This window comes from Herpailurus yagouaroundi, unplaced genomic scaffold (genome assembly GCF_014898765.1).
Source record: "Herpailurus yagouaroundi ecotype Mexico unplaced genomic scaffold, PumYag 142, whole genome shotgun sequence".
Lineage (NCBI taxonomy): Eukaryota > Metazoa > Chordata > Mammalia > Carnivora > Felidae > Herpailurus > Herpailurus yagouaroundi.
Genome location: NW_024412397.1, coordinates 36,793,124 through 36,818,817, shown reverse-complemented (window position 1 = coordinate 36,818,817; position 25,694 = coordinate 36,793,124). Strand labels below are relative to the sequence as shown.

At 35.9% G+C, this 25,694-nt stretch overlaps 1 protein-coding gene across 11 annotated transcripts in view; it reads left to right on the top strand.

The window, feature by feature from the left end:
* KIAA1328 (KIAA1328 ortholog) overlaps nt 1-25,694 on the top strand; it is a 350,349-nt gene that overhangs the window by 29,356 nt on the left and 295,299 nt on the right. For all 11 annotated transcript variants that reach the window (XM_040479015.1, XM_040479016.1, XM_040479014.1 and 8 more), the window contains one exon: nt 15,580-15,695. In XM_040479015.1, coding sequence (XP_040334949.1) covers nt 15,580-15,695 — 116 coding nt within the window. The remainder of the gene's footprint in view (nt 1-15,579; nt 15,696-25,694) is intronic.

Genomic DNA, 25,694 nt, shown 5'->3' with positions numbered 1-25,694 from the left:
TTTCTTTCTTTCTTTCTTTCTTTCTTTCTTTCTTTCTTTCTTTCTTTTTTACTGGCATAGTCTGGCTTTAGTATCATGGTAACACTATCCTTATAAAATGAGTTAAGTATTCTCTCCCTTTCTGTTTTCCAGAAGAAACTATAAAATTGGTGTTAATTATTCTTTAAATATTTGATTGAATTCTCCATTGAAACTTTCCAGGCTTGGAGGTGTAGTTTTAAAGAGTTTTTTAATTACAAATTTAATTTCTTTAATGGTTACAAGATTATTTAGGTTGTCTGTTTCATCTTAGTTGAGTTTTAGGGGCTTGTAGTTTTCCAGAATTGTTCCATTTCTTTGGAGTTGCCAAATTTATGAACATAAAGTTGTTTGTAGTATTCTATTCTATTATCCTTTTAATGACTGCATAGTGCTTCACTTGTGATAGTGCTGATTTGTAACTTCTCTTTTAGTCGGTCAGGCCAGCTTTATCAGTTTTACTGATATTTGTCTAGATAATCAGCATTATGTTTCATTGAGTTTATCTATTTTTCGTGTTTTCAATTTTATTGATTTTGCTCTTATTTCCTTCTCTCTTGTTGCTTTGGATCTATTTTGTTCTTTTTTTAGGTTCTTAAACTATAAACATAGGAATATAGAGACCATTCCTCTTTTACTGTCAGCATGTAGTTCTATAATCTTCCCTCTCATTACAGAATATGCATTCTACATAGATTTTGTTTTCATTTGCATTCAGTATGTATATATTTTAAAAATTACCTTTGAGACTTCCTTTTTGACCCATGGCTTTATTTAGAACAGGATTTTATAATTTCCAAGTGTTCCAAGTGGAGATTTTCCTCTTATCTTTCTATTATTGATTTCTAGTTTGGTCCTATTCTGGCCAGAATTTTCAATTAGAAAAAAAAATTATTTCATGACCCAAGGTATGGTTGATATTCATAAATGTTTGTGAGTGCTTGAGAAAATGTTATTATAACTTTCCTAGCTGACATTGGGCAATCTGATTTCATATTTAATATGTTTAATTTTTTGTTGTTGTTTAATTACCTCCATGTAACTAATCCTCCGCCTCTGCTGCTACTCATTCTGCACAGAAGCCTTCTTTATCCTGCTTGAGCTCTTACTCCCCATTCTAGTTCACCAGTCCCCCTCTCATGGATGCCCTCTTCTCCCTGCTTATATTTTAGCACACCAGTCTGGGCCAAACTCTGCCTTAATGCCCTCCTCACTCCATTCTGGTTCTGAGTCTTCATGTTGGGCTGTCCCCACTATTTGGATATCCTGTTTCATCTGCTTAGGCCTTGACACCCACACCAGGCTCCCCCTTTGCAGTTGTGTTCTTCTAACCCTTCTCTGGCTCTGACCTCCATGTTGGTCTTCTCCCTTGTGTAGATACCCTCCTCACCCACCCTCAGGCTCTGACATTCTACCAGCTTGCCCCTTCTTGAGGGTAACCCTTCTCGTTCTGCCTGAGCTCTGATACTATAAGTGTATGTCTTCCTCATCTTCCTTGGACCCTGATAATCTACTAAAAGTTAACCGTTTTTGTGTGTTCTCTTCACTCTTTGTGGGCTATTCTATACTAACACCTACTCTCAAGCCTTGCATAGATCCTTCCTCACCACACTTGGGCTCTGAATCTCCATGGGGGTCCTTCCTACCGTCTTACAAGGATACCCACTTCAAATGCTTATACCCATGCCTGGCAGCTCTTCCACATAGATGCTCTTCTCATTTCACTGAGGCTATAACACCCATGCTGGACTACCTGTCATGTGTTGACGCCCTTCTCAATCTGCTTGGCCACTGACATCCTACTGGGCAGACCTTGTGCACAGTGTGTTCTCCTTGTGCACAGTGTGTCCTTGTGTCCTCCGGATCTCACTCTGATTCTGACTCTGCCCCACGTCAATTAATTGTTCAGGAAGAAGAAGGAAAGTGGAAAATGAAGAAGAAAAAGGGAAAATTAAAGCTCAACTTTCATTTGAGAAGAGAAAAAAGTTTTCTCTTTGAGTAAAGGATAGTTAGATATATTTCCTTGTTCATAAATAAACACACTGTTTTAAATTTGTTGTATACTTTGCTTTCCAAATCATGTCATATAAGGTAAGACATCTGTTTCTTTTCTGTCCTATGTACCTTCTCTGGTACATGGCTTTTTTAACTAAGAGACTTTTGAATAAATAGAAAATGATTTAAAGACTATTAATAGGGGATTATTAGGAGGCTGAAGTTTTAAAAGTTGTTTTCATTCAAGGTTTTCCAGTAAAAATTAGGTATAAAGAATGAAGATTGCTTCAGTTGTGATAAAGGTCAAACCAAATGCAGAAAGTGTCATAAGATTTGGAAAACCTTATGTAGTCCTATGATCTATTTAAGTATAGCATATTTAAAGAATTTCAGATATTACGCAGATCTATTAACATTAACTTAGGGGAGAAGTCACTGAGAGTGTTTTAGCACCTCAAACTGATCATTAACAGCATATTTTCAAAATCATGTTCACTAGCTCTCAGCACAATATACAAAACAAATAGCATGTTTTTCAATTACAAGGTGACATAAAATATAAAGGTAAAATGATACTGTAGCTTCTTTAAAATGGTGCCTTTGAGGTGAAAAGCACCCTTTAAAAAGCATAGGCTTTTTTTTTTTTTTTTTTTTTTTAATAAACACATGGCCTCAACTTTAAAAATGTTAGTGGAAAACCCTATGTGTTTAAATTCCAAGACTGACTTATCTATATCTTGGAGGGATCCATTAAAAATCTAGCTGTGAGGTCCTTTATAGTCAATATCTTTGTTGGTGCTATGGATGAAAGAATCAAAAAGATGCCTATAAGATTTATTGATATTTTTAAACAAGAATAAATGTTAATAGAAGATATAAATAAAATTCAGAGTTGGCATAATAGGTTGAAAAATGGATTCATTCAAACAGGATAAAAGACAGTAGTGACAAGTACAGGTTATTATATGTCTAAGGATAAAAATAAATTAGAAATTCATTTTAGAGACAGACTCACTGGTTAGGCCCAGTACATAAAGAAAAATACATGGTTCATAGTTAAATTTAACCTGAACATGAGCAAGCAATATTGTGCTATTTGGCAAGGAAACAAGTAGATTAAAAAAGAGAAAAGACTGGTGTAAGTTTTTAATAATCTTTAGATGTGTCCTTAATAATCTGTATATGCACAGGGAACTTTTTCACTTGTGTTAAGTACACTGATAAAAGAATAGAATAAAAATACAAATCCAAATTTACAAGCTATTGGAAAATAGATACCACAGAGATAAATTAGGAGTGTTATGAATTATTTAGTTTGTGGAGGAGAGTGTAAGACATGACTTGATATATGGGTTTCAAGTAAATGAAGGGGTTTCCCTGAGGTGTCCGGCATTGATTTACATTTGCAGAAGGATAAGTGGAATATTGATTGATCTTTCTAGGAGGTATTAGGATAAGAGAGAATTTTTTTGGTTCAAGATTGCTGAATTAAGTGACCTCAGAAAGTCTTTTACAGTAGAATTAATGAATTGTTTGCATAGATGGGAAAAGGAGTGTCATTTTATGGGGACTTGAAAAATGAATGGCTTTGCAAAATATTGTAGTTTCTGCTGAAAGATGGTGACAGTTCTTTATATATGGATATGCATTTTTTTATTGAAACTTTTTAAGATGGGGAGGGGTACCATAGACTAATGCAGAAAGTACACTGTCCCATAGTCTTTAAAGGAAAAAAAAGTTTAAAAATAATCTTGGCTACAATTGCAGTTTTTGATGTATATGAGCCATGTTCTAAGAAGCCTAAAAAACCCCCCTCTATTTCATGTCCTATGCCTACAGTGTCGAATAATGCATGGTTCCCCAGTGCATACTTGTGCACTAACTCATTTGAGGACAGGGTTCTTTTTTAAGCTCAGATACTTTGATTTTTCCCAGAGGACAGTTTGCTATTTCTACTTGCCATTTCTTAGAAGAAAAATAGAAAGTGTAGCGCCATTAGTTTCCCATTGTAAAATGAGTAGATCATTATTATTTTCTATTTATTCTGGTCTTTTATTTTTTGAAACTAATCATAATTTTTTGGTCGTAATTAAATGTACATTGCAGTATAATAAGAAAATTAGACTTTAATTTTTCAGGGGCTTTTATGCTTTCCTGTATGAAGCCTCTGTGAATTTTTTTTTTTTTTCGCATAAATAGTATTTATGTTGGATGGTATAATGTTTCAAGACGAGATAAGGAACTTTTCACTTTAGGTAGAAAGGCAGTCTTTGAACGTCAGTGTATCGTGACCCTGCAGAACAGTTAGTATGCCAAAATTCATTTTCACATTGTCTATTCTGAACTCTACAATTCAAAGAATGTTTTTTTAAGTGACTAGCATACACTCGACAGTCTTTTTAATGGTTCTTCTGGCCAGATACTGCTTCCTAAAAGAGGTTAATTTTTCTATAGCATTCTTTCCCCTTATGCATGGCATAATGTTATATGCATCAGTTTATCTTTTAACATTAATAAATATTATAGTAGTTCTGTGGGTTATCATTTAATACTGTGGTCATTTATGTTGTTAAAGTTTTTCCATCTTTGAAAATTGGGAGGGCATGTTAGTAAAATAAGAGCATTAAAAAATAAACTGAGGCATACTACATTTTTAAGACTCAGTTTTAGCAAAAATCAATTCAAATCAGGCAGCCTAGAACCAGAAGTATTAGGAACCCTCCACCAATAGGAGCTAGGGGAGAGACTTTTATAGAGAACAGGTGGAAGCAGTCAGGGAAAGTATTTGCCAGGCGTTAAGATAAGCCATTGCCTTATTTGGGAATGGCTAGGTGGCTGTTCCAGACGGATTGTTCTTAGGTTTTGATTTCTTAACCTTGAGGTATTATAGGTGTAAGTTTTGGTTTGCTTACTTAGGCCGGTAAGGCATTAAAGCCACCTCAGTCTAATTGCCTCCTGTTGAATTATTTTAATAAAAGCAAAATGAAATAAATATGTAAGTACATATAAATGATTATGTAGGTAGGTCTAAGTGACTGTAGAGGATGTTGCTCCTAACCTTATATTATAAAAGAAAAAAAAGAAGAGGCAAGGAAAGAAAGCAAGAAAGGTGAAACCAATGTGAAACAAACTCAGGACATTTCTTGAAACAATCAAAGAGCTCAATTTGCAAAGCAACCATAACCTGAAATCTCAAGAGAGACATGTGCGTACAGGGAAAGATGAAGTGTGAGCACTAGCTTACCTGGGACAGGCACAGCTGGCAGTGGGTAAGGACATTTCAGCTGCAATAGGTAACAAATTGATGGAGAGCAAATGTGGGCAGGAGAGAGTGGGGAGCCCTCTGGAGCATCAAATATAGATGGAGCTTGAACTGTCTTGCAGACGTTTTCTCCATAAGCCCTACTTGATGAGAGCCCTGATAAAGCATTTCTCTTGGTGTAGGCCTGGGAGAGGGGAACAACGGTTGCTATGGAAAGGACACAAATGTGTCCTAGGTCCTGCTTTTGTATCTCTCCTATGTAGCAAAACCCATAAGGTCAGAAAGGGGGAGTACCATAAACTGTAGTCCTTAGGGCACTGGTAGAAACCACTGAAGCTGGGGGTGGGGGAAAATAACCTCAGGGGATTACAGGGTTACATCTCAGAATTGCAGTTTCAGAACTACAATATAGAGGAGAGAGAGGAACACTTTTTTTTTTTTAATTTTTTTTTTCAACATTTATTTTTGGGACAGAGAGAGACAGAGCATGAACGGGGGAGGGGCAGAGAGAGAGGGAGACACAGAATCGGAAACAGGCTCCAGGCTCTGAGCCATCAGCCCAGAGCCTGACGCGGGGCTTGAACTCACGGACCGTGAGATCGTGACCTGGCTGAACTCGGACGCTCAACCGACTGCGCCACCCAGGCGCCCCAAGAGAGGAACACTTTTAAACCGGCTAACATTCCGATTAGCACAGCTCTAATTAGAATAACGGAGAACTCTACCCCAACCCAGATCCCCACCACCAACAGGCTAACCAGTGTCTAGTAAAAGTAACAGTTGAATAGTGATGAGAAAGAAACTCACAAAACACAAACCCCCTACGATGGAAGACACAGAGCCGAGGGTACAGCAGACACTGAGAAAAACATCTGGTCCACGTGAAAAGAAGTTATACCTAGGGGAATTTGAAGCCTCTGCTGCTTGGAGGGTAGCCACTGCAACAGTAAACCTCAAAACTGCCTAACTTCTGATTAAATAAACAATTCCTGCACTGAAAACCTAACCAAAGGGAAGGTCTGCCCATTTTCAAGTATAGAAATTATTTGCCTCAGTCTTTACTGACCTCTCCAAGATATCCAGATGTCAATAAAATTCTGAGCATTTGAAAAGACCAGGGAAAATGTGAAAAGAGGCAAAGCAACAGAAGCAGATGCAGTTGGAATGATCTGATGAGGAATTTAAAATAACTGATTAATATGTTAAAATCTGTATTATCTATGGCTGCCTAACATTATCACAAAATATTAGCCATTTAAAATACTAGAGATCTTCTTTCTTTCTTTCTTTTTTTTTAAATAGAGACCCTATTGTTTGAGAGGATTGGCGAGGCCCAGTCTTAATCTTTTCACAGTGCCTTTTGTATGACTCTCTTGCATCAATTTTGATCTTTCTAAGGTCTTAACAAGTTACACCCCTGACTTTATCTCTACAGCTTGTTTTTCCAGGTAGTGTCTTGGATTTGAAATTTATTTTGAATACATGTCTTACTTTTATCGTGTTTGGTATTTGGAAAGGTTGAGAAATCCTGATTCATTTTGGTTTAATATTGTCTTGCCTTGAATTTATCTTTTCTCCTCCCAATTCACCACAAGCACCAGGAAGAAACTAGGCAGCACCTTCAACACTTGGAAATCTCCTTGGATATTTTTGTGGCCCACTTCATTAGGCCCATTTCCTACTTTCCACATTACTAAAAATGTCGGTACACTCCCTGCTACCATATGCAATGCTTCCCCTTTCTTCAATTTCCAGTAATATCTTTCTGACGCTGCTTTTTTCAGTTCCTTACTGGCTGTTGGCCGAAGGCCTCCCTCCATTCCTTGTTTCAAAGGCTTCTCCATGTGGTAGTTTACGACTAGGCAACTGGCTTCTACCAGAGTGAGCAAGAGTAATCAAGACAGAAGTCCCTATCTTTTGTAATCTAATCTCAGAAGTGACATCCAGTCAGTTTTGAGAGTCACTAGGTCCATTCAAGGGGAAGGGATTAAACAAGGATATGAATACCAGGAGATGGGATCACTGGGACCCATTTTACAGGCTAGCTACCATAATAACATTATGATTTTTCTAAATTTACTTGTGCTAATATATTTTCCATAGATTCCTTAATATTTTCTACATACACACATACATACATACATACATACATACATACATATTATCTGCACATAAAAATTTACTTCCTTCTTTCTTTGCATTTTACTTTCTTTTCTTACCTTATTGGACTGGCTAAGAGCTCCAGTCAGTATTAAATAGAAGGAGTAATAGCTGACATTCATGTTTTAAGTACAAGGTTAGGGATAGCGTTCTTTTTTCCATCCTTATAGCTATAATAACTATAGGTTTTTATAGATGCTCTTTATTAGATTGAAGAAATTCCATCAGTCCCTAGATTGTAGAGGTTTTTATTGTGAATAGGTTGAATTTTGACAAGTGCTTCCCTGCATTTATAGATGAGCATTTAAGATTTCTCCTTTATTCTCTTAACATGGTGAATTACATCAATTTTCAACTCTTACAGAAGTCTTGCTTTCCTGGGATAAACTCTACTTGGATGTATTATCTTTCTGGATCTTTGGATTTGCTTTGCTAATAATTGTTTTGGGTTTTTTTTTTCAGCTATATTTATTAGATAGATTGGACCCTAATTTTTGTTTTCTATGTCTTTGCCAGATTTTAGTATTAAGATTAGAGCTACTTCATGAAATGAATATATACTTGAACTAAAAAGAAGTGACTAGTGAGTGGTGGGCCTGGGTAGCTGTTGGTTAAGCTGTCTCTTGATTTCAGCTCAGGTCATGGTCTCATGGTTTGTGAGATAGGCCCCCATTTGGGCTCTGCGCTGACAGTGCAGGGCCTGCTTGGGATTCTCTCCTTCTCTCTGCCCCTCCCTAGCTCACGTGTGTATGTGCACGTGTGTGTGTGTGTGTGTGTGTGTGTGTGTGTGTGTGCGCCCGCGAGTGTTCTCTCAAAATAAATGAATAAACATTAAAAAAAAAAGTAACAAATGACTATTAGAATGCTAACTTTTTTGAGGTGCACATTTAAACATGAATATAAATGATCAGATATCCCACCATTTTAGGCATTATATAATTATACTATCTTTTATGCTTTGTTCCTTGGAAAATGTGTTTTATTCTTAGCGTTTTAAAAACAATATGCATTTTTATTATTTAGCTGACCCATTTATCACTTGATGTAGACATTTGGGTTGTTTCTATTTTCTGGCTCTTATGAATAATAGCTATAAACATTTGTATAAAAGTTTTATGTGAACATGTATTTTCATTTCTCTTGGGTGTATTAGGAGCGGAATTGCTGAGTCATATGGTAACTCTTATGTTTAACTTTTTGAGGAGCTACCAGACTACTTTCCAAAGTGGCTGCATCATTTTACATTCCTACCTGCAATCTATGAGGGTTCCAGTTTCTCCACAGCTTTGTCAACATTTGTTATTATCTGTCTTTTCAATTATGTTTTCGTAGTGGTTTTGAAGTGCTGTCTAATTGTTTTGACTTGCATTTACCTAACGGCTAATGATGTTGAACAACTTTTCATGTCCTTTTTGGCTGTTTGTGTTTCTTCTTTGAAGCAGTGTCTATTCAGATGCTTTAAATTGGGTTGTCTTTTGGGGTGCATGGATGGCTCAGTCAGTTAAGCATCTGACTTCAGCTCAGGTTATGATATCATGGTTCGTGGGTTCGAGCCCTGTGTCAGGCTCTGTGCTGACAGCTCAGAGCCTGGAACCTGCTTTGGATTCTGTGTCTCCGTCTCTCTCTCTCCTCCTCCCCCACTCATGCTCTGTCTCTCTCTGAAAAATAAATAAACATTAAAAGTTTTTTTCAAAATAAATTGGGGTTTTTTTTAGTGTTGAGTTTTTGGAGTTTTTTATATACTGTATTCAAGTCCCTTATCAGATATATTATTTTGAAAATTTTTATCCATTCTGTGCATTGTTTTTCACTTTTTTGATGGGGTCATTTGAAACACAAAAGTTTTTAATTTTGATGAAGTCTGTTTTTCTTTTGTAGATTGTTTTTTGATGTCCTACATATCTTAGAAGCCATTGCCTAATCCAAGATCACAAAGATGTATACATTTTTTTTCTTCCAGGAGTTTATAGTTTTAGCTCTTACATTTTAGTCTTTGATTCAGGAAGTGTTAATTTTTTTATGTGGCATGAGGTAAGGGCCCAATTTTATTCTTTTGCGTGTGGATAGGAAGTTGTACCAGCGCCATTTGTTGAAAAGACTATTCTTTCTCTTCGATTTTGTTGGTATCCTGGTTGAAAAATCAAGGTACCATATTGAAGGTGAATATTTATTTATATTCCATTGTTCTCTACGTCCATCTTCATGCAAGTACTACACTGTCATGATTACTATAGGTTTGTACTAAGTTTTAAAATTGGAAAGTATGGGTTCTCCATGTTTTTCTCCTTTTTCAGGAATATTTTAGATATTCTGGGTCCCTTTCATTTCCAGATGACTTCTGTAGTTGGGTCAGCTTGTCAATTTTTGCAAGTAAGCCAGCCGAGATTTTGAAAAAGATTGAGTTGAATCTGAAGGGTAATCCGTTATAACAATATTGTCTTCCAGTCATGAACATGGAATGCCTTTCCATTTATTTAGGTCTTTAATTTATTTTAATAATGTTTTTTAGTTTTCAGTGAACAAGTGTTGAAAAATCCTGCTGAATTTATTCCTTTATACTTGATTTTTCTTGACGCAAATGTAGTCGGAATTGTTTCCTTGATTTCTTTTGGGAGTTACTTACTTCTAGTATATAAACATATATTTGATTTTTGTACATTGATCATGTATCCTGTAACCCTGCTGAACTCCTTCATTAATTTTTGTAGTGTTTTAGTGGACTTCTTAGATTTTCTATATCTAGAGGCATGTCATGTGCAATAGAGATGGTTTTACTACTTTTAGGATCTAGATGCTTTTTATTTCTTTTTTCCTAATTAATTTCCCTAGCTATAATCTCTAGTACAACATGAACTGAAGTGGCGAGACCAGACATCTTTGTCTTATTCATGATCATAGAGGGAAAGCATTCAGTCTTTTCCAATTAGATATGGTATATTTGATGTGGGCTTTTCATAAATAGTATATTTTTAGGTTGAGGAAGTTCCCTTGTCTTTTTGTTTTTCGAGTTATTATTTTTTAATCATGAATCATGGTTGGATTTTTTCGAGCACTTTTCCACATCTACTTAGATAATCATGTGGGTTTTGTTTAATGTATTGATATGGTGTATTAAATTAATTGATATTTGAGTGTTAAACCAACTTTTAATTCCTGGGATCAATCCCATTTGGCCACGATGTATAATCTTTTTGTTATGTTTCTGGATTCTGTTTGCTAGCATTTTGTTGAGGATTTGTGCATCTGTGTTCATTTGATATTACTCTGTTGTTCTCAGAGCCCTTTTGACATAGCTTGGTATGTCTCTGATTTCTTAAAGCACCTGTGTTCCTTCAGACGGTACATTTAAAATAACAGCCAACGTACCTGAGTGGCTCAGTCGGTTAAGTGTCCACTTTCCGCTCAGGCCATGATCTCATGGTTCATGAGTTTGAGCCCCACATCAAGCTCTGCACTGACAGTGCGGAGCCTGCTTCGGATCTTCTATCCTCCTCTCTCTCAACCCCTCCTCACCCACCCCTCTCAAAAGTAAACATTTAAAAATTACTTTAATAAATAAAAAAATAAAATAACAGCCAAATGTTAAAATTTGTAAAGATGGCCTTAAGGTAATTGCACTGAAATATTTTTAATGATGATAGCTTTTTTCCCCACTTTGTGTTTACTTCAGTTTGAAAACAGTATGTCTCTTTCTGTTTGCCAGATGTCCTATGAAATCTGTTCTTTCCTTCTCTAAAGCTTACCAGGTTGATATACAGAATTTATAAATTAGAACCCACATCCCCAGCTTCCAAACACAAGACATTAAACAGGGCAAGAAATTTATCTGGTTGACCATTCGATGAGCTGTAATTCTCTTTAAAATAGAAGCTTTGCTGCCTTGACCTTGTCTTTCACATTAGTGTAAAAGTACCCATTCCTGGAGAATACGGAAGAACACCAAGGTTATGCAAAACCATAAAATAAATCTTTTACTAAAAAATCAGCTTTTAGAAAATGAAGAATAGATGAGTGTGGGAAAACGTTTTATATTAAAACAGAAAATATTGTTTTATATGGGAAAATACAAAATATGCAGCGATGTTTAAGCTGAAATGTAAGACTTCGAAGAAATTAAGTACTTTTGGCACAATTTTCAGTTCAACCGTGAAGAATATGAAGGATAATGAATATCCTTCATTATCTAAGGATGTAAATTATTTTCTATTGATAGATAAGAGTACATTTTATGGAGGTTTAAAAAATTTTTTTTAATGTTTATTTGTGAGAGAGAGAGATAGAGTGTGAACAGGGGAGGGGCAGAGAGAGAGGGAGAGAGAGGGAGACATAGAAGCCAAAACAGGCTCCAGGCTCTGGCTGTCAGCACAGCCTGATGTGGGGCTGGAACTCAGGAATAGTGAGATCACGACCTGAGCTGAAGTTGGACTCTTAACCAACTGAGCCACCCAGGTGCCCCTATTTTGTGGAAGTTTTTAAGGAATACTCTGAGGTGTTAAATAAATGCCAAAAATGGTGATTTCTTCATGAACAGACTGTTGTCCTCCTTGTTAATAATTAACAAACCACACTGGGACTATTCTCTTGTCCAGTTGTAACTTTTTAATCCTATTAGTCAAATATTTCCCTTCCCTATGTTTAGATTCACATTTTCTTAATTAACTTATTGCTATACTCCACATGAGATAAAGGATTAGGTCTTTTTATGTTACTTTGTGGTCTGTGAATGCTTTGATGAAAAATGTAGATCATGATACCAGATATTTTCTTGTATGTATTCCTCAAGGGAAATATTATTGAACATAAATTAAACAAGAAGACAGATTTCAGAGTGGGTGTCAAATCTGGAGGCTGTTTTATTGGTAATTCCTCTGCATTTAAAGGTTGTATTAATATATGTGCTCATATTAACTAGGTTAATAGGCCACAAAGAAGCCGTATATATCTTTAGATAGGCCTAGAGAAGAAGTGTTGTCCTTTGTGCTTAACACAGCTTAAGTGTATAGTCTTCCAGAGCATAATAATTGCTAAAGAGTAGTCTTATCATAGCAGCAAACAGAAAAGATTAAAATGAAAAAGCCCTGTTTAAGTAGTATAGCAACACATTTTATCAAACATACTCCTAAATTTCGAAGAGTGATTTTTCTGCATAGAGTACCTTAAGTTTTGGGGAAAGCTTATTGTGGACTCTGGCATTATGAGACATATGTATAAGCATTTCTGCCCTTACTGATCCTTAGACTTTTCATGGATCTCCTTCAGATCTGACAAAGGAAGTAAGTAAATGTTGGTAAATACCTATATGTTCTGACCTGGCAGGCTCTAGAGATAATGTCTTTGTTTAGTTTAATGTTAAGGTAAATTTGGCATTCTACCTTTTTTTTTTTTTTTTTTAAATTTTTTTTATGACTCTGGTACATTACTTGCTGAAAAGACAAATCTTTGGGCTGTTCTTTATATTTGTATGACTTTTATGAATAGTCTTGAAATGATAGAGAACCATTGTTAGGTTTCTTTTGGGTACCCTGTAACTGGCTAAAGTTAGTTTGATTATTTTTTTTTTCTATAGTAGGCTTTGAGTAAATTTTTAATAAGTAAAAAAATAAATATTTGCTTATCTACTTATGAATTTTCCTCTTTGGTCTTGTTTAAGATTTTACCAATCTAAATAGGGAGAGATTTTGCTACATATTTTCTCACCTTGACAGTTTTTGTTCTCTCCTTACAATATATAGCGTCACTTAATCCATCTTTTTTTTCTTAAGTTTATTTATTTTTTAATCTCTACACCCAGTGTGGGGCTCAAACTCATGATCCTGAGATCAAGAGTTGCATGCTCTTCCAACTGAGCCAGCCAGGTGCCCCTCATCTTTATCTTATGCATAATCCTACAGTTTCATCAGTTCTTATGTTTTGCACTATCCTTATGCCAAATTTTGCATGTTCATACTTTTTAATATTTCTCCTAATCTACTTTCTCTCATCCTATGGCTATAACTTTTGCCTAGATTATAGTATTGTATTCCTTGTACCTTGACCAAATGTTTGAGAACTTCTTTCTTATTCCTTTACAAGTGCTCTCCATGTTTATGAAGGACACATATACAGTATCAGGATATTTAGAGTATAGCGAAGGAAATAATAGAACTTTAGCTCAAGAGAATTTTAAAAAATGCCTGATCTAGTTAGCTTTTTTTCTTTATGAGGAAGAATAATGATGTTCAGAGAAATAAGCACAGTTTTCCAATGTCTCCATGTATACATGATTTTCTACTTTATACCTTGGGAGTTTACCTGATTTGGAACCGTATTTTGACAAAAATGTTTCAGAAGCTGGTTGACAGATTGAAAATTTGGGTGGTAGGAATAGTTAATGGTTCAAATGTTTGACAATTCTAGAAAAACTGAGAGGTGGCGGGATTACTGTGAAAGATAGTGCAAGTGTGCTTGACAGTGACGACAACAAAGGGGAAGGCCCTGGAAAGGGATGGCAACAATGGAGGCAAGTTAACCTGAGACCAGAGGATAAATCGTCATCTTGTGTATATTTGTTTCGTTGTCTGGATTCCTTGTACTTGTAATCAATTTTAGAGATTACCCTCATAGAAGGAAGGGCCTGAATCCCATTCATGGGCCCAATAGTATGCTGAGCATGAATAATAGGAGTTGGGAAAATGATTTTAATGTCATGATGAGGAAGAAGAAATAAACCTATTTTTTTGTACACTATTGTGTGTCATGCACTTTCACACAAATTATTCAAAGATGAGATGCAATCAACTCAAACATTCAAAATTCTAATTTTCATTCTGTTATCTCATTGATTTCAAGTAGAGCGGGGGTCTAGAAGGAAGTAAATTTAGGAGCCCAAAGGAATCCCTGTGGATCTCACTTACACATATTGCTGTATGATCTTGTAGGATAAATGTTTTGGAGGAATAAGCACCAGTAGCAGAACTCAGGGCTAACATCTCTGTGCACAGAGTAACATGAAAATTAGGGCTGTCGTTTTAAGATAAGTTTTCACTGCCCCTCCCCCACACCTGCTGTGTGTGTCTCTCTCAAAAATAAATAAACATTTTTAAAAATTTTTTTAAAAAGGGGGTGGGGGCGGTTCCTGGGTGGCTCAGTCGGTTAAGCATCCAACTTCTGCTCAGGTCATGATCTCAAGGTTTGTGGGTTCGAGCCCTGTGCTCGAGCTCTGTGCTGACAGCTCAAAGCCTGGAGCCCACTTCAGATTCTGTGTCTCTCTCTTTCCCTCTGCCCCTACCCCACTCCTACTCTGTCTCTCTCTCTCTCTCTCTCTCTCTCTCTCTCTCTCTCTCTCAAAAATAAACAAACATTAAAAAAAAACTAAGATAAGTTTTAATGTTGTTGCTGATTAATTGGGGTTTTAAATGATTTCCTCCCTCTGCTCTTGTCAGAAACCATCACCTCTTTCTGGTAGGATTGAGTTGGAATACTTTTCAGTTAAACATTAAGGATACAGATTTTTTTTGGTCAGTTTTTTTTTTTTAACACTTTTTAATTCTTTTTGTACTAAGAATAATTGTAATGCAAACCTTTTTTTTAAGTTAATACCCTCTTTTTATTCCAGTCTAGTTATTTATATGCTACTGAGGAATGCAAGGTATCAGTTCCAAGGAAAAGAGTAAAATTGCCTATGTATATTTAATGAAGTGTTTAAGAGATATATAGATTGTTTATTTCATTGACAGGATTTATATAAAAATATTAAAAAGATCCGAATCAAAATAAAGTGATTGTGCCTGTTTTGATAAGAAATGAAACTGTGTTTTAAAAATTGAATATTTTTCTGTCCTGGTTGCAACTGGGAGCCTATTTTCTATTTAGGACTTTCCACATTTAAGATACTTCTGATGACTGGGAACATTTTTGATATAAAAATCATGTTCATATTTTATTACAAAGGTATGCACGATTGCCTCATGAAAGGTTAATTTAAAAAAACAAAAAAGAAAAAGCAAAGAGTATCCCTGAAGATACTGAAGAGTATCCCTGAAGAGTATCCCTGAAGAAATCAGCACACTTCTGGAAGAAATCTAGTTTTGGTAAATGACAGCTATATGCACATATTTTATCTCATCCTCACAGGCATTTTCTTTCCATTTTTGTATTTCTTTCAGAGTAAGTGAAGAAAAGGAAGTGACAGAAGAACGACTCCGAGCTGAGCAGGAATCATTTGAGAAGAAGATCAGGCAGTTGGAGGAACAGAATGAACTGATCATCAAAGAAAGGGAAGATATCCTTTTTGAAAGTCCTCTTTTTTAATGTGCAGAGAGTTTGACTCTTTCATGAAGAAAACGTAAAACTCCAGAGAAATAATTGTTCTAATTTATAACAGGGAATAAATCTGCATGGGCTGCCATTTTTAGGCAATCAAAATGACACTTAACAGCATGTGCTGTTGCTTCCTTTGTGCTTGATACGGCCACCCAGCTGTTCTGCTGCTGCTGTTACACTGCGGAGCACAGATTTGTCAACTAAAAAAGACAATAAGATGTTTGGGCTTTAAAATGTAGTGTTGGAACTTTCCTAAATTCTGTTCCACTACTGCAGTTGAGCCTGAAACCTCTTTGTGTTTGGTATTCTTTCCAGCTAACGCTTTGGCAGCCCTAAGGAATTCTACTCTGAAATCATAAAAATAATAAATAATGATAAAAAAATCCATTGTAATTTGTAGGTGTTATAATTGATAGGTGTTTACACTACAGCATAACATCACCACAATTCTCATGGAGGAGAAGACTATCGGGTCTAGAACTAGAGAGAGGTGTGTGTGTGTGTGTGTGTGTGTGTGTGTGTGTGTGTGTGTGTAATATAAATACTGCATTATTTGTAAGATACTAAAATAACTTTCAACTTAAGAATTGTACTTTAGGGAATATGTGAGTTAAAATAAGCATATTTCTGAAGTTTCTTTCGACTGGGTGGAATTACTTATCTTTAGGTGTTTTTGCAGTGGCGTTGACATATAAGAGAAGTGACTGTCCCTAAAACTAGGCTGATGGATCAGCCAGCTAACCTAGTATATGACTACTTGAAGGGACCAGTGTCCTTCCTGTCAATATCATCAGTAACTTGATCATTAATAATTATTTCAAAGACTCTTCAAGTGTCAAAAATAATCATATATGGACAGTAACTATACCCTTGTGAATACCAGGGAAATAGAAGTGTGAAGATAAATTAATTCACTGGGGGAAAAGCATAAAAATGTAACTGTAAAAGCTGAGTTCTTAACTTCTGTTCTTCTAACAGTGGGAATACATCATTAGAAATTAATCAGAATTTTCAGATTTGATTTGCTGAGTAGAGCATTTGTAAGTTTATTTCCCCACAATCTAGTGGTATACTTTTTCCAGTTATTTATTTTCTGTTTCTTTAGCATTTGCATAATCATCTTGGCTTTTCTCTTTTCTTTGCCTTCATTGGCTTTATTGTACCTAGGCTGTCAACTCAGGCTCGACCCTCTTTTGTGATTTTCCTCCTGCTACTTTTCTCTCCCTGGTTAAAGTTAGTGCCATTTGGTCAGAATTTATAACAAACTGTGCTCAGCCACTTTGGGTCCTTCACTTCTTGCCAGGAGTAGTGACTCAGGACTTCCAAGAAAAGGTAGATTAGGAATATTCTCATTTGTAACAAAAATGCACTTTACAGGGTCTATTTTTTCCCATGTAACCACTCTGGAGATAAGTGGCTTCTGGCATTGTTTCAGTGGCTTAAAATTTTCAGCACTGGGTCTCTACAGTTCTCTTAGCTTCTTCTAATGGTTGCAGAATGTCAGCTTGTAGAATGTTTGCTCTAATTCCAGAAATCAGAGTTGCTCTAAGGCAGGGAGAAAGTGAGGAGGAAGGAGTTCTGGCAGTTGTGACTCCAGCTCCTTTTTTCAAAAAATGTGAAATCTTTCTCAGGGTACTGCCCCTGGTGCCCCCTCACCTCCCCTCCCTCCCGCCCCCACCACTGGCAGTCTTTCATGAGATATTTATTGTCCTGAACTTTATTATACGGCCATGCTAAGCTGCGAGAAGGGCTGAGAAAGTAAGCATGTAACCTGTCCAGTTTATAGAGTGAAAGGCAGCAAGGGAGAAGGGGAATTGGGCATGAAGTCAGCCTTCAGCTCTATCTGGTCACAGAATAAGGGAAACAGAAACCACTTTATATATAGTAGGGGGGAGATGATGATGCCTTGGCCTTCCTGGAACAACAACAACAACAAAATCAGTATTGTGTCCAGTGGAATTGGGGTGAGTTGGGGAAATAAGGTGAGAAAGGGAATCAAGGTGAGAAGGTTTGAAAGCCTGACCTCAGTTAGGGCCTCATTTATCTGGTAATATGCTTAACCAAATGTGTGGCTTTCTGAAAAGTAAAATCTAATTTCGGTGGACTATTATATTTTAGCACTCTTTGGATCAAGATTAATGGATTTAGTGCTTAAGTCTAAACTCAGCATGGCTATGAGTGTTGTTTTTTCGTCAGCCTAAGTAGTAAGATACCTCAGGTGATTGTAGTAGCACAATTTGTCCTATTTTTCCCATGACTTAGCTCAGGGGTCAGTTAACTACTGCCATGGGCCAAATCCAGTAGGTGCCAGCTAAATCCAGCCCTGCCCATTCATTTATGTATTATGTATGGCTGCTCTTACGGCTCCAGCTGCAAGCTGGGTGGGTGCAACGAAGACCCTGTGGCCCGCATAGCCTAAAATATTTATTTCTGGTTCTCTACAGAAAAGCTTGCTGGGGCACCTGGGTAGCTCAATCGGTTGAGTGTCTGACTCTTGACTTCAGCCCAGGTCATGATCTTGCGGTTGCTGAGTTTGAGCCCAGGGTCAGTGCAGAGACTGCTAGGAATTCCCTTTCTCTCCCTCTTTCTCTGCCCCTCCCCTGCTCACTCTCTTTCTCTCAAAATAAATAAGTAAACTTAAAAAAAAATTTTTGCTGACCTCTGATCTGTCTGATAACCTAAAAAGGAAAGGAAAATGCATGTAAATAAGTCCAAGACTTAGACAGATGTCATAGTTGGATCTATAAAAAGGATTTGACTTGAGCATTTATTATCATTGTGAATGAAGATTGGAGCAAATGTTAGACCATTATCAAAAATCAAAATGGTTTAGTTAATATAATTGGTTTAAGATTTTTTGAATCACCAAAAGATAAGGTGGTATTTGTAGTTGTCAAAGAAGGGAGAAAGGAAGACATGATTGTTTTGTTTTGTTTTGTTTTGTTTTGTTTTAATACAAAATGATGGAAGAATAACAGGAAACATCATATACATGGTAATTCAGTATGAAAAGTTGAGATAATTTAAGACCTTGAAAGTTTTGACCTTCATATATCCTGAGGTTTTATGTTATTTACTAATGCTCTTTGTTTTTAAAATTTTTTTATTTTTTATTTTTTATAATTTACATCCAAATTAGTTAGCATTTGGTGCAACAATGATTTCAGGAGTAGATTCCTTAGTGCCCCTTACCCATTTAGCCCCTCCCCCCTCCCACAGCCCCTCCAGTAACCCTCAGTTTGTTCTCCATATTTATGAGTCTCTTCTGTTTTGTCCCCCTCCCTGGTTTTATATTATTTTTGTTTCCCTTCCCTTATGTTCATCTGTTTTGTCTCTTAAAGTGCTCATATGAGTGAAGTCATATGATTTTTGTCTTTCTCTGACTGACTAACTTGGGAAGATAGGATTTAAAAACAGCGACACCCATGGTTTTTATTCCAAGTAGATTGCTCAGGTGCCAAATCTCCTTTACTAGCATAAACCTGTCAAAGGTTAATATGGACAATTTTACAGTACATAAAACCCTATGAAACTTAGAAACATAAAACAAGGTTATAACTTAAAACAATATAATTTTAACTACAGATACATTTACCTATCATACATGAATGATTCAGACTCTTTCATATACATGAAATCATATAATTTTAGATCATTTTGCAGTCTGTTTCTGTGTTAGGAACTATATGAATTCTTATTTTTGGAATTTTAAAATGTGTTCTAAATTTATAGGGTTTTTGTCTTAAAAGTTCTAATAACTTGATTTATGGCATTATATGAACACAGACCCTTAGTGAAAAAGAGAAAAGATATTTTACATGTTTGCATTTGGACCAGGCTTTTGAAGGATTTGCTCTTATAGTAAATAGAGAATTTATTACTAAAACATAAAAATTTTTGTAATTTTTAGTCTTTGAACAAAGCTTATTTCCTGAGAACTTATCTGTGTAAATGAATATGCCATTTACAAAGTCAAGCAGCCTGATGAACCTAGTAGATTTCTGCCTCACTAAATGGGTATGAAGGGAGAGATAAATCTGAAATTTAGAGAGAAATATGTCCAGTAGGAATAGTTCTGACCCATGTTAACACGTAATAGTATAAGACATAGAGAATGTAGGCACTAGAAAAGTTGATTAATATCTGAGCTAATTATATTTTCAGAACATATGTCTCAGGTCAGGATGATATCAAAAGCTTACAGAAGGAAAGTCAAATCTGACGTTTGCTGTTTTAACTGGTGTACCGAGGGAAGTGATAGAGAAGAAAGCACAGTGGCTTTAGAGACAAAATCCTGCTTTAGTGTTGCTTAGCTGTCTGACCTTGGGAAAGCTACTGAACTCAGTTCTGAGTCTCTGTTTCCTTCTATAATAGGTGGATAGCTAGTAATGCTTTCTCATTTCTTTGTCCTTCTTCACTGGGGTTCCGATGGCTTTCATCAGGTTATGCAAGTGTCTAGGCTGTTTCGAGGCCTGTTAGCAGAGTGACAGTGATTTGTTCTCTCCTTTATCTTCTAATGTCTGTGAAAGATGTAATGTCTCTGTACCACTTAGACCCGTCGGGTCCTCATTGGGAGGAAACCAGGTTTGATTTTCCTCTCCCAGAAACCAGACAGAAATTTTTTTCTCTTCCTGACCTGTTACCATTATCTCTCTGATTAGGACTTAGTAAATTGAAGAGGTCTTTAGAGGTCTTTATAGCTCAGATCCTTGAGCCTATTGCATGGGTGATCATTTTAGAAACCTTGCTCTAGGAAGAAGTAATTTTTTTTAACTTTTTTTTTTAATGTTTATTTTTGAGAGAGAGAGAGAGAGAGCACGCGTGCGCGCAAGCGAGTGGGGGGGAAGGGCAGAGAGAGAGGGAGACAGAATCCCAAGCAGGCGCCAGGCTCTGAGCTGTCAGCACAGAGCCTGACATAGAGCTCAAATCCACAAACCATGAGATCTCGACCTGAGTCGCAGTTGGATGCCCAACCGACTGAGCCACCCAGGCGCCCTGTAGGAAAAAAGATTTTTAAATAACTAATCTTAACTTTTTTGAGGAATGTTTTAGAATGAGCCAAGGGTCTTAGTATGTGTGTGCTGAAAATAGATTGGAGAAAATTCATAAGAATTTTATCTAATTATTTAAAAAGAAATCGCTGGTTTGAATAATGGTAATACTTGAGAGGTATTCAAAGCTTCCTATTTAATTATACATCTCCGCTACAGGAGCCAGACTAGCATGATCTGCCATGGTGATCTGTTGGATTTTGCCAAGGATAGGAACCATACTGTAGGAAGCTCTATCCTACATCTGGGTGCAGTGCTGTTGGGTGGGTAGGGAGGGTAGGGAAGGATAGTAGAAAGAAGTTTCATGAGAAAGGAAATATGTTTCAAAAGAAAGATAAGTTTCTCCTTTCTAATTGACTTTTCTGGCCCATTATAAGAGAAGACAGAAGATGCTCTAGTCTTAGAAATGGTTTTGGGAGGATAAAAATTCTAACCTTAAAATGAATGAGGATTATAGCAGAGGAGGGGGTGCTTTGGTGTTTGGTAGTGTCATATACAAATACAGCTAAAGTACATTGCCAAACACCTTATCAGCTCTGGTGAATCTTGGCCTTTCTGTTTTCAATAAATTGTGCGTTTTTGTTTTTTATGTTTACAAATTGAATTCTCTGATGACAGAATATATTCTGTGTACTTGGATAAAGTCAGTGTATTCAAGTTAACAATTCCTAGACAGTATTATTTTACTAATCTAATAATTATCTCTAATACTGTGGAAGTTGTGCTTCTTGAGGCCATTTTATTTTCTCCCTGATGCTGTATAAAGTTAACAGGTTTTGGACCGTTATTATTGTATATTGCCCTGGAATGTCGTTAAACAGATTAAATAACTCTTTCTATTTGTATTATAGAAAAATAAGCATGCTTAAGGAAAGAACTGATTATTACTAGCATTGTTGTTGCCTAAACTGCTCTTAAAGATTATTTTGTTCTCTTAAAAATACTTGGATATTAATGCAGACTACAGAGAGGAATTGAGGATAAATGTTTACAGAATGTTTAAAAATTATAAAACTTTATCCATATACTTAAATTTCATTCCAGTAAGCCTTTAGGTGTTAAGCTACTCTGTGGTAGTGAGTTGTATTTACACTTTACTTGTCTGGAACTCATCCAAGAATAAAAATAATAAGTACTCCTCACCTGCTGTGGTCCCCTTTGTATGCACTTCTCTTGTATGAGCTGTCATGTGGATAATAATAAACTCATTATCTGGTGTCTAGTTTATAAGTCCAGTGCAGATTAAAAGCAGAAAATTAGAAGTAAGGTTTGGAGCTACAGTGAGAATCTTTAAGCTGACAGGGGACTCCACGGGAAAACTATTAAAAACCACCTAAGAACTGAAAATGCGTATCAGTCCAGAACTCTTTCCACCTCGATATATCGCAAGGCCTTCATAAATTAAGTGCAGGGCAGTAGTTAACATTCATAGTGATGATCCTGAGGCATCGAAACAATAACATTAAATTACTTTTATCCCTTGTTACTTTTTAGTACTTCTAGTACTTCTTTTAGTAAGACCTCTAACTTTCATATATTGGTTTCCTATTTACAGAGCACTTTCTTGTATACTTTTTAATCTTCACAATAACACAGTTAGGTGAGGCAGATACTCTTATTCTCATTTTACAGGTAAAGATACTGGTCTGGAGAGGTAATTGAAACAGCCCATTGCAGTTATGAGTGAAATCTTTTGACATCCCGTGGCTTTCCCTTACACCAAATCATTTCTGCAGCAATGAATGATACAAATATCAATAAACCTTGCTTTTCTAGCCTGCTTTGCAGTTAAAGCGCAGTTTTACAAAAATTTGTAATACATTTTACAGTGCTTTGCTCTTCAAAGTTGGTTAAATTTTTTTTGTTGTTTTTTGGTACTTAACCTAAAATTATCCAGAAATCCAGACATGTAGAATGTTCCTGAGATTTTCTTGTGTCTTGGTTTTTCTGTTCAGTCACCAAGCCTTTATCATTTCCTTCTGAAATTCTGAATCCATTGTTTTTTGCTGTTGTTTTGAATGCTTCATTGCGTGCCTCCTCCATTACTCTATAGTATCCTTTCATCTCTGTCTCTGTTCTCCAGCCCTTTACCTAACTTCATCCCATCATTGCTGCTGGGCTAGTCTTTCTTAAGGACTATTTTTATTACATCACTTGCCTTCAAATCCCTTTCCATGGCTTCTTATGGCCCAAAGTATCAAAGGGACGCTCTTAATTTTAACGTTTAAACACTCAGGTACTGATATCACATAATATATGTGACCTTCATTTTTATCCTTCCTTGTGTGGTCCAAATATTAGGAAAGCCTCATTGGGTTTTTTTTTTCTTTATTTCAGTTATTTCTATTTCTGTGTCATTGTTCCTTTTACTCAGATTCTTCTTCAATAACTCTTTACGACATTTTCTCTGACAATTTTTTAATAGTATTTGGCTTTTAGAATTCTTTAAGAATTCATACCTGTACTAACTGCCCTAACTTGTGTATCTTATCCTTCTTTGAGCAACTGTGGTGTTCTTGCAGTGCTACTGGATTTTGAATAAGAAAGCTTACATCAGAGTCTTGGATCAGCTACTTTATACCTTTGTGTCTTTATACAAGTCATTGAATGCAGGAGCATTTCAATGGCATTTTATGGGAATCAGGCACTTTACAATGACTTTAAGTCTAAGACTTAAGTCTGAGTAGGGGTGAGAAAGTGAAAGTTGTGAATAAAAGGAGATGTTGTCCAGCCAAAGGGGTATCTAAATTTGAAGGAATGTTTTTTAGTTTGTTTTAAGGCTGGAAGAGAATTTTGAGCATATTTATGTGTCAAAACAAATGTGCCAGCAAACGATTAAGACCTGCTTTCCATCTTATAGTACCTTTTCTGATTTTTAGTTCTGAGAAAATGAAACAAATCTTAAATTCTGATAAATTTATCCAGTTGCTAAATTTACATGCTTTGGGGTATTGAGATATGAGATTGTGCTTTTCAGTCTCTTTGCCCTCTATTCTGGGTTTAGCAAGGTTCATTTGTTTATGTATGTATATATTTTAGTATTAGCTGTGGACAGAATTGTGTCCCTCAACATTCATATATGTAAGTCCTAACCCCATCAATGGGACTGTGTCTGGAGATGGGGTTTTTAGGAGGTAAAGTTAAATGAGGTCATATGGGTCAGGCCTAATCCAATAGGACTATGGCCTTATAAGAAGAGGAGGAGAGATCTCTCTCTTTCTCTCTGGCCCCCTCACCCCCACCCTGCACCTTATAAGGATACAGCAAGAAGGTGGCCAAGAAGAGAGCTGTCACCAAAAACCAAACCCTGCAGGGCCTTATTGGACTTGCCAGGCTCTCAAACTGTGAGAAAGTAAAGCTCTATTGTTTAGCCACTTAGTTTGTGATATTTTGTCATTCCAGCCTAAGCAGATTTAGACAGTATTTAACATGTACTTAGTTCTTTGCTAATTTTATTCTTTATTCTATAAAGTATAAGGTGAAAAGGACTTTCAGTGTATCTGTACAAGAGTAGTGTTTCTAAACATTATTATGTTTTCAGATATCATTATCTAATCATTCTCCCTTATTTTTATTCCCCTGGTTGGGCGTTAATGCACTTTGAAAAATAATTTTTAAAATATTATTTTGTATTATTTTTTAATGATATTTGCTTTTAGGGATTTCTTTACCTTATTATTGTCTGAGATCCTTTTAGTATCTGTAGTGTACCAATTTTATAATGAAACAAAAGCTTTACTTTCCCAGTTTGATTTTGATAGTGTTTTTATTTCCTTGGCATGTTGAAGGCTCCAGATGTGGAGCCTTAGGACCCTGGAGAGCAACTGCTTTGTTGCTTTATAGTGAGTAACACTATGATTCAAACAAGTGTGTACTGGGGCTTGAAAGCTGCCCTTGAGACTAAGGGATTCATTTGTTTTTGATGCCCACAGGCAAATAAGCTTAGCGGACTGAAATACAATATACATATATATACACGTATATACATATATACACATATATATATATACATATATACACATACACATACATATATATGTGTGTATATATATATATGTATATACGTGTATATATGTATGTATGTGTATATATATATATATATATATATATGTATTTACATCTCTTTAATTAAAAAAGTTTTTTCGGTGATAGTTCTGCACTGGATGAATAGTACTAAATCTAGCATCATTTAAAATTACTTTGGGAAGTTTCAGTAGTTCTTGAATGAAGAATAGACTTTCAGTAAATCAATCTCATAATTATTATTATTTGGGAGAGTTCATTATTTTGTTTAGTCTTTTACATTACTGATCTTTGAAGGGCTATTCTGACGTAATCTCTTCAGCTAGATCCATTTGCCATACTACAGTTAGTAATTGCCTTAGACTTGAAGAATGTAATTAATGACTTTATTATTAAGGAGTAGCAAAGGTGTCTTAGCATTCTTTAGTGTGGCCTTCATTTATGAATGCTTAAATGATTCAGATGGAAATATCCTCACTTCAGTTAGAGACTTATACAGTAACATTTCCTTTTTTATTTTGATAGTTATGCCTAAGATTCTGCATTTCCAGCTCTAAGTTTTCAGAAGTAATAGCAGTAATTATTGTATAATCATGTAATGATCAGAAGTTAACTGAGTATCTGAAATAGATCTCCCTATAGATAAGATGGTGAGGATTGATGCTTTCTCTCAATTTTATTATCTTTTGCTAATACAGAATTACCAATCTGTTGATCTATTTTTTTGAATCCTCAGGCTTGTGAAGAGCACAGCCAAATGGAGAAATAGTTCTTTGTGTCCAGTCTTAATTGGTCCTCGAATTTCTAAATAAATGTAGCCTAGAAAATCCAAATATCTAAAGATAATATTTGTTGTGTTCCTGTTGATCAGGGTTTTTTTTTTT